We start from the raw sequence: 9612 nt of genomic DNA, 5'->3' as shown, positions 1-9612 counted from the left end.
CAAAAAGAAGTTTATGTACTTTTTTCATACCTCTCAATATACACAACTGCTGCGCAGTGGTCCACAAGGGTTTGGAAGGTGTCTAATAATTTACTGACTTTGAGTGTCAAAATGACTGTGTTTATGAAGACTTGTCTGCATGAATAAAGAAAATCAAAATAACAAGTTGTAATTTTACCTATTACAAAAAACAGGGGTAATTTAGAATAAAATGGTAAAAAAAAATGATTTTTTTGTTTGGACATCTATAATAATACGAGACCTATAACAACATTAAACAGATAAATATGTTCAGAACACTTCATTGTAATTCATTTCTAAGGAAAAGGAAAGTCACTCATCAAGACGCTCGACCCTCCATTCAGTTATGTTTATATGCCAAATTTTTGTAAGTTCTGTATGAAAAAAAAAAAAAAACAGTTTTGAGGTACGAAAACTGTGCCAAACATCTACGCGTCCGAGTTAAAAGAAATACCTTCTATCTTTGACATAAATGCCTGTCCATAAAAAATTATGAGAAAAACACAAATTTTCTTCGAGTGAAAAAAAACCCGCCAAAATAACTTACTTTACTTATTCATATATTCTCCACCCATTAACATTTTTTTTTTAAAAAACGCCAAAAATGAAATTATTCTCATAATTATTATGAGATTATAATGCGCTCAAAAGGTACCTTTCTTTACCTTTAACCACTGAGCCATGAATTATAGTTTTTTTTTGGGGGGGGGGGGTAAATACTTTTATTTTACATACTAGAATAATTATTTAACAAATATTTTAAAATACCTAGTTGCAAATTCATTAGTATATATTTTCGCTTTACTAATCATCAAATTAATGCTCACAAATTTACCATTTTAGAAGCAAGCTTGATTCATATAGAGTATTAGTTTGTAGGGTTCTGACTCTTTAATAGAAATAAATAAATGTTTTATAATTAATGGATTCTAAATAACAATAGAAGTACATTTTTTTCTCCATTACTAAAAAATTACTTCAAAATTTCTCTTCTCAAATGCAAACTAGCATAAGGCCTTATAACTGTATTTGCATCCATCCTCAACTCAATAATTAAGAAGCCGGGTTCGTACATGAAAAATCTTAAATTGCAAGAAGATGATTATGGTTCGTCATGATGTAGTGATTGTTTGACCTCTTGTTTTAGCATGTTACACTCCATTAAGTATATTTTTAATTATTTATAAACATTTTTTTTCTCAATGATTCGCAGCTACAAGATCCTCAGATTATGCGCTGCGCATCAAACATGCAGAACTGTGAATTTCTTTCCTTGGTAAGTTCCTTAAAAATCAATATAGTCCATTTGAATGGACTTGATTCATTTGAGCACGAACACGAACTCTAAAATTGATATTATTTCACAGTGGGAATTTCAAAGATAATTAACATTTTTCAAGTTGAATAAAAAATCACAGAGTCGATCGCGAAAAAGAACAAATCGGTTGGGTGAGTAAATGTTATTTAAATAATTTAATTATTGTCCATAAATTTCCTTTAGCATGTTTAGTGGTTTTAACGATTCAATTAAAAGATTTAAAAAAAAAATTAATTTCTTGTGAAAAGGACTTCGTGGTTGAATGTTCATTTGTTTCCTACTCAAAGAATCACGTGATATGTGCAACCCAATCGCTTATGACGTGTTGTTTATCTGTAAACAAATTGTTTGTTTGCTCCTTGCTACAATAAAGGTGAACCCCATATTTAATAGATGCCATCTTAGAAGATGGAATGATCGCAGCAGGGACAAAGAAAGTGAGAACTGTTTGAGTTGCAAGGTAATAGATCTACACCACATTTATGCATCTTAAGTAAGGATTTTAAACATCCCTTTACCAAGAATTTGGTATTTTAACAAAGCTGTCGAAGAAAGTTTGTGTATCGGATTAGTTTATCCATAACGGAAGTCGGTCCGTTTACAACATTTGTGTGCGTAAGATCATTCATGTTTTACCGGCAGAATTGGAACGCATTTATACACGTGGTATGTATGTTTTCATGTGTATTCCTGGCTAGTTTTAGCATAAAATCTTAAACACAGAGTGTAGAGAGGTTAAGAATGAGAAACAATGGTCGGATGTGCATTTTTTTGCACGTGAGGTTAATCAGCATTTTAGCGTTTTATCGTGTATTTCATAGTTCTATTACCCATCAATTTTACATAATAAAGACCTTTCCCCATCGCTTTCAGTGAAAATAAACGCTTTTGTAAAATTTTATGGACATGCATTCTAAGACCACAGTCGAAGGATAATTACAACAAAATGGCTTCCACTATCAATTGCAATTTATTTACACGGATTATGACATTGACAAAGTCTTGATAACTTCAGAATATCGATCTGTTATCAGCTGATCGATCGGTGTACGTAAAGTTTAATAATGTTTATTGTTTCATTATGGCGAGAAATTGATTGTGTTTTACACTATCAAGATATGACTTCCTGAAGTGACTATGGAAACTTTTTTCGGTTGATGCATGTAGGTCAACAAGCGTCTGGCAAAAGACTGACAACTGTCGGTCACGAGCCTCGTTTTGGATTCTTTATTTAATTTGCATATCTCAATCAACAAAGAATTTTTTCTCGATGAAGTGTGCTTTGATTTATGATCGTGATAAATATAGTGCTGATTTAATATTTTTTTAACCTTTAATTTAAAAGAAGGAATTAGACAAAGTGTATATATAGATCTATTGAAATAATTTTTAAAAAAATACCCTTTTTTTTTATGATCATATTAAATTCAAAATTTAAAAAAACCTGTTTACTCTATCTTAATAGTTAAATATAAAATACTTCAAGTTTTGATATTTTTTGTTATTAGGAGGTTAGCCAAAACATTGATTTTCTGCTCATGACAGCTCATTTGAAATTTAAATTGTTATTATAATATTGCAAACAGACGTGTTATAGTATTACGTACAGTGGAAAAATCAATATTGCAACAACAGGGATTGAAATATACAGTAGTCCAACGCCTGGGGTTAGTTGTTTTAAGATTCGGGCACGCTACTTTAAATTTACGATAGTCCGTCGGACTAGCAGAACGGAAATAAAATTCTCATCAGTTTTCAGTTTTTCTATGTAGACTGGTTTTTGTTCCTGTCACCAAAGTGTTTGAAACTTTAACTTGATATGTTTTCATTTTGCATAAAAAAATTGTTGGGCTAGTTAGTTTAAGGTTTGGGCTAGTAATTTTTTGCTGATCAGTAGCCTCGGTGCTAATGGGTTTCTCAGGAAAATTTCAACCCCTTAACAACCACCACTAAAAAGTTGTTTTGACATTTGTTAATGTATATAACTGCTTCTTAAATAATGCTTTATTCAAAATACTCCTCATTTCTTTAAAGAAAAATGGATTCGCAGGACACCACTACTGAGAAAGATGACATGGAAGACACAATGTCATCAGATGTCTCTCATAGTGAAAAAACTTCAGAGGATCAAGTAGCAGAGGATACTTTGGACATGGAAAAAGGATCAGAGTAGGTTCTAGTACCATAGAAATAACTGTGACGGTCATAAACCCTTTAACACTGAAAAAAAAGTGTGAAGATAATGCTTCACATGGTTGATAACTAAATTAATATTTATGTAAAGTAAATATTGAATTGGAATAGTATGTTATTGGAAAGGAATTTTAAAATGAATTGTAATTTACTTGGACTAGTTGTTTATTATTTAAAAGAGGAGTAAATGAAAATAATTGAAATTTTACAGATCTAGTCAGAATGAAATAGGGAAGAGAAAAAGAATGGAAGAAGATGACAGTCCAGCAGAGAAAAGGTTTGTGAGAATTATCTCGGTTGTTAGTGAGATAAACACTTCCAGTCTAAATTTAAGTCATGGTATGTTCTCTCTGAATGTAGAAATTAATTGGAAAAAATTATCATTTGTAATGTATATGTACAGTAATCAAATGACTAATATTCTTCAAACTTTCCTCTCTCCAAATTTCTACAATTTAAAAACATTTGTTTACAGTATTAGGATAGATAAAATTCTATAATTTCAATCTGGGATCAAATTTGTCTTTTAAGACCAGACAAGCCTTTAAGATGGCAAAAGTGAACTCCTTTGTGGGGAATTTTCAGTCTAGTATCAATACCATCGTCGCTAGCCAAGGGTTTCTGATACGCTACTCTCCTCATAAACCCTTGGCATACGGTGCTGACAAAAGACGTGGTTGTTTTCGTCACATGATCACGATTCTTACCAGGTCGGATTTGTGGAAAACTGCCGGTCATGCCGGCAAAACCGACAAAAAATGCGTGTGACCGGTAAAAATGCTATCGATGTCGGTCCAAATGACCGGCCCCTTTTTTGGTTAAAGTTTTTTGTTTTACCATTTATCATAGGCGCACTCCCAGCTTAATTATCGTACCTTATATGCGATTGCATAATACTTGTTCTTTACACAAGATCGAGGCTGTAAATGAAAGTGAAACCAGCATGGTCTCGTGACCTAATTTACAACTGGGGCAGAATTAGGTAGAAAATGTAAAGAAACAGATAAAGACAAGCTAAATATGTAAAAATTTCGACATAGAGAATTCAAACACAGTTGGGGAAAGCGGTAAATCTAATACTTCCGACTGTCCCGGATTTCCTTTTTTCATTGATCGTGTTGATCTCTTTATTGTCGATGCACAGAATTTCCACAATTTTTTTAGACTCATTTTCTAGGTTTAATGTAATTCCCAAATGCATAAATGTTAAAAAAAAATTACATTTACTGTGCTGAATAAGCATTGTCACCTGCCCAAAAGCGGTGAAATCAAGAATTGTTATAAATGCAAAAAAAAAAAAAAAAAACGAAAATGGAAGACGACTTGCAAATGGAGACTGAATGTTATATTATTATTAAGTAAATAAATGTGTAATGAAGTGAATAAATGTTATGGGTTTTTTTATTTTGTGACTTACTATTTTGGACAGGCAAAAATCACTTCGGACCGGCTTATTTTGTCTTCTTGCCAGTCCGAATGACTGGCTATCTGAAAAAGTTTTCCACAACTCTGCCAGGTATGCACAGATTGCACCATCGACAGAAATAAAAAGCGTATTTAAAAAAATAATGTTTTTAAAGAATTATTAACAAGAAGGTATTGAGTTGTGTTAATTTGTTATTTAAACATCTTAAAATGCAAATCTACACCTTCAGTATAGATTCTTAATCCCATATTTTGCACGTTGCTTTAGAAATAGGATGACACCTTATTGCTATTCATAGAATGGCATGTTATCCTACGGATCATTGTTTACTTGCGTTTTTCATCCCCGATATTAAAGAGTCAAGATATATCCCAAACGCAAATATCGTCATTTACAAAAAACAATTGCTGATTGGTCGAACGATGTCGATCAACTCCAATCACAACTTGAGAAAAAAATCCCAACTTTTTTTAACACCGTATGCCAAGGGCTTATGAGGAGAGTAGCGTGTCAGAAACCCTTGGCTAGCGAAGATAGTATCAATACATATGTACGATCTTATTACTTTTTTTGGAAAGTTTTTGTAATAAAATTAATTTATAGAATTATAAAAAAGGTTTAAAAAATCAAGATTTACCAGTTATGTTGAATCAAACAGTGTTGATTTAATCTTTATTGCAGAAGTAAATCAGATGAAGATGACGATGTGAACAATGCTAAAAGTGAACCAGACAAGGACAATACTGTAAAGGAAACAGAAGAAAATGTGGGCGATGATTCTGAACAGAAAACAGATTCTGAGGACAAGGAACAGAATACAGAGGAAAAGGTGTCCACCCAAAATACTGAAGGTTTAGCAGAAAATACTGATAGTGTGGAGATGAAAGAAAATTCTGAAGGTGAGAAGACTGAAAGTACTGATCCAGGGGAAAATGATATCAGTGATTCTTTAGAGATTCAGTCAAATAAAGAAAATGAAGACAAGTCAGAAAAGATGGAAGAAGAAGATGGTGATGATGTAAAAACTTCAGAAAAGGAAGAGGACCCACAAGATATTGATGAGAGAAATGGTGAAAGTGACAGTGTGAAATCTTTAGAAAGTGAAAGTTTAAAATCATCAAAAGATAGCATTGATGAAAAAGGATCTGAGGGGTTAGAGGAGGCTTTCTCAGTGAAATCAGAGGATAGTGAGAAGGAGAATAGACGGACAGATGCTGAAACACCTATAGATCTTTCAACAAAGGCAGGAATTCCTAACGGGAATGGTGGGATGGATGTCATAATGCTGTCAGACTCTGATGAGGAATTAATGAATGGTGTCATAAATGGAGATGTTAGTGATCTTGATGAATGTGAAATACGTAAAAGACGAAAAATGGTAAAACGCTTGCAGGCAGAACTAAGAAACGAAGAAGCCAAGTTGATATTACTGAGGAAGATGCGCCAAAGCCAAGTATCTTCGTCGTCTGTTCAGGAGAAGCCCAAACAACAGCATGCTCAACCACCTCCTTTAGTCAGGCCAGGCCAACAGGCTGGTCAGGCAAGACCTGCTCATAGTCAGCCTCCACAGCTTATGCGCAGCAACAATCAGGGTCCTTCTAATAGAAGCCACCAACAGGGTCCACCACCATTGGTTAACATGAGGGGACAAAATATACCCAATGGAAACAGTCTCTCACAACAGATGCGTTATCAAAGCTTGACTGGCCAGTCCAGTTCACGCAATATGTATGGATCAAGTTCACAGGGGAACCAGAATAGTAATGCTCAGGTGGATACTCAAACACCTGCACAACGACAAGCTGCTGCCAAAATGGCTCTTCGAAAACAATTAGAGAAGACTTTGTTGCAGATCCCACCTCCTAAACCACCACCCCCAGAGATGAACTTTGTACCAAGTCTGTCAAATAATGACTTTATATACCTGCTTGGTTTAGAAGAAGCAGTGAATTACATAATTGATGCTAATCTAATATCTAAAGGACAGAAAAATCCAGACGAGAAGATGGTGTGTAATCCTTTCACATGTGTCCAGTGTGGCACGGATTTCACACCTGTGTGGAAGCGTGAAAAGGCTGGTTCTAAGAATGTGATCTGTGAACACTGTGTGACAACTAATCAGAAGAAAGCTCTGAAACAGGAACACACAAATCGTCTTAAGAGTGCTTTTGTTAAAGCTCTCCAACAAGAACAGGAGATCGAGAGAATGCAGGCTCAGGAAAAAAGCTCGGGATCTTCCCATAGTTCCCCTTCTCCAGTTAATAACTCCTCCTCCAATGGTGGCTCGATGAATCTTCCAACGAGTTCAGCCTCATATAAAGCTACAACAGAGGCTATAAGACATCATCAGAACTTCCTACAAGCCCACCAGGCTGTTACTGCGCACCAAGCAGCACTACGAATGGGACAGCCTCTAGGACTAGCCCCCTTCGGGGCCCCTGGACCTTTTCCCTACCAGATACCCTTTGGAGGTGCAAAAGCCAGTGATCTTAGCTCTCTACAAAGGAAATACTTGTTAGATATGATTCCTCCAAATAGATGGAGCAAATGAACATAGAGTGAATTTTTTAAGGATTGTGAAATGGGGATTGGATTTTTTAGTGATCTGCAGTGTAATATAAAGAGTAAGTGAATTGATGATCTCATGTGTTAATCTATATGTTTGCCTGGATTCATGTTTCACTGACAGGATTAAAAAATTTAAACTCTGTGAAAATGAAAAAATTGTTATTAGTAGTGCTACATGGCAGGGTTTACAAGATTTCACATATATAGGTGTATTGTGTCATTTGTTTGTGTGTGTGTGTGTGTGTGTGTTTTCTCCTTTTTAGAATTTTGCAAAATGGGAAAAAAATTGTATGAAGTGACAGAACATGATGAAGGAATTTTTAACATTCATGGAAAATTAGACAAAAAAATTTCACTTGGTTACCCTACTGACCCAGATAATATCTAGTTGAAAGTCAAATCATGGGGACTTTCCTTACTTGCATATTTATTGTATTTCAAGATTTATACAGGCTCTGTGCATAGTAAGTATTTATTGAAATTCTTGAAGACACAAATTCTTTGCTGTTCAAATTTTTGTGGGCAGCCTGAACTCCATTTTGGCAACTTAAAATTCTTTATTTGGTCGCACAAATACGAAGTCTATTAAAATATGAAGTATTATGAGCCCTGTCGAAGAGATATAAAATGATGCATGGTTACATTGTCTGACTTGTTTAATGAAGCAGTAGTTCACAGTGAATGGGGTATGATTGTAAGTGTGTTAACCTACACTGCCACAGCATTGAGCAAGTCACTTCCTGAATTACTTATATAGCACAGGTAATACTACAGAGTAGCAAGTTAGCAACTAGTATTTAAGTCTAGTGCCAAATAGTGCTACAAAGTTTGAAATGGTTAAATATTTCCTCTGGTAAGGAAATTATGTCCAGAATTTTGTATGTCTTAGTTTATGCTGTATGATTTAAGCTAGCTTAAAGACAAGTCTCTTAGTATTAATTGGTACATATGGTGATTGAGATGTGTGTGATTGTATATGTTTGTAACTTTGACATCTCTGTTGTGTGTAATACAGCTGTTACAATAACAGCAGATGTGAAATGTTGGTATGTAGCACATGAGTCGGGTGTAGACTTCAGAGATTGGTGTACAGGTTAGGCCAAGAATGAAGAAAATGCCAAATCTTATGTAAGATGTATTTATTATTTATTTGTTGTATGATATGTAGGATGATTCTGGTAGCAATAACAATGTCACTTTATTTTGTGGTCAGAAGCATTGAGATTATGGGAAAAAAATTGTTCCAAGTTCTGAATACGACCAAATGGATGGTTCACAGAAATCAGAGTGGTAAATTTGTACCTCGTCATGAAAACTTCTTTTGTATTTTGTAGTTTTCAAATTATTTAAGAGTGTTTAAATATTTTTTATTCAGTCTACCTATTGTCTGAGAATGATGTTTTAATAAAGGGCATCAGCAAAGACACTGTCTAGACATTTTGTAGTGTATTTCTTTTTCATTCTGTATGTTCCAAGTTTTGCAAGTTATTTATTTTATATGGAACAGATCACTTTCATTTCATTTACATTTATTTTGTGTCTCGGTATCTTTTCATGCATATGAACAGAAATTTGTCGTATGTAAATCTATCAAGTGACATCTATAGAAAAATTGTGTTCCAATAAACAATAGTGTACATTATCCATAGAAAAGGTGTTATTTTTGAGCTTACAAACCCTCAAAACAATGCCCAAACTTTCTGCTTTGAGTTCTAAAAAATTCAGATGAAATTATCTTCGGTAATCTTAGTTGCAAAAACTTTATGGTTTGGGGTCATGATAAGTTCTGATGAATTGTGCCACTGGATCTGTAGCTGGGGTAGCAAATCATTCATTATAATACCAGGTATAATTCAAAGGCAATGTTTTGGATTTCTTTAGGTCAAGATTTTCAATGATGTAATGCATTTAAATCTAATTTAAGGCATGAACTCTGGATCCAAGGATCATGAATCTGGGAGAGGGCCAAATTACTACAATCATTAATACAGCTTTCCTGTCCAGAAATGAAGAGGTTTGAAGTTTCATGAATGGTAGATTTTGACTTGTCCCTCATGCCCCTAGTATTTTTATTCCCCTTTGTCCA

The 9612-nt window shown here is 34.2% G+C and overlaps 1 protein-coding gene across 1 annotated transcript; it reads left to right on the top strand.

Moving 5' to 3' along the window:
* The first annotated feature begins 1782 nt into the window (after positions 1-1782).
* Positions 1783-9168, top strand: LOC133182383 (transcriptional repressor p66-beta-like). The gene is made up of 4 exons (XM_061317217.1): positions 1783-1799; positions 3374-3508; positions 3744-3809; positions 5640-9168. Exons 2-4 carry the CDS (start codon positions 3378-3380, stop codon positions 7507-7509), a joined length of 2067 nt encoding a protein of 688 aa, XP_061173201.1. The 5' UTR covers positions 1783-1799; positions 3374-3377; the 3' UTR covers positions 7510-9168.
* The last annotated feature ends 444 nt before the right edge of the window (positions 9169-9612 follow it).

This window comes from Saccostrea echinata, unplaced genomic scaffold (assembly GCF_033153115.1).
Source record: "Saccostrea echinata isolate AGI-Se365-2 ecotype Australia unplaced genomic scaffold, CSIRO_AGI_Sech_v1 ptg000009l, whole genome shotgun sequence".
Classification (NCBI taxonomy): Eukaryota; Metazoa; Mollusca; class Bivalvia; order Ostreida; family Ostreidae; genus Saccostrea; species Saccostrea echinata.
The sequence above is the reverse complement of the archived record's forward strand: the minus strand, read 5'-3'. Positions and strand labels throughout refer to the sequence as shown.

Bases quoted from the DNA above. Each gene is read 5' to 3' on its own strand.
- LOC133182383 (XM_061317217.1), top strand. From the start codon at position 3,378: ATGGATTCGCAGGACACCACTACTGAGAAAGATGACATGGAAGACACA. The intron at 3,509-3,743 runs GTAGGTTCTAGT...GAAATTTTACAG, and splicing joins GACATGGAAAAAGGATCAGA to ATCTAGTCAGAATGAAATAG. The intron at 3,810-5,639 runs GTTTGTGAGAAT...TCTTTATTGCAG, and splicing joins GACAGTCCAGCAGAGAAAAG to AAGTAAATCAGATGAAGATG.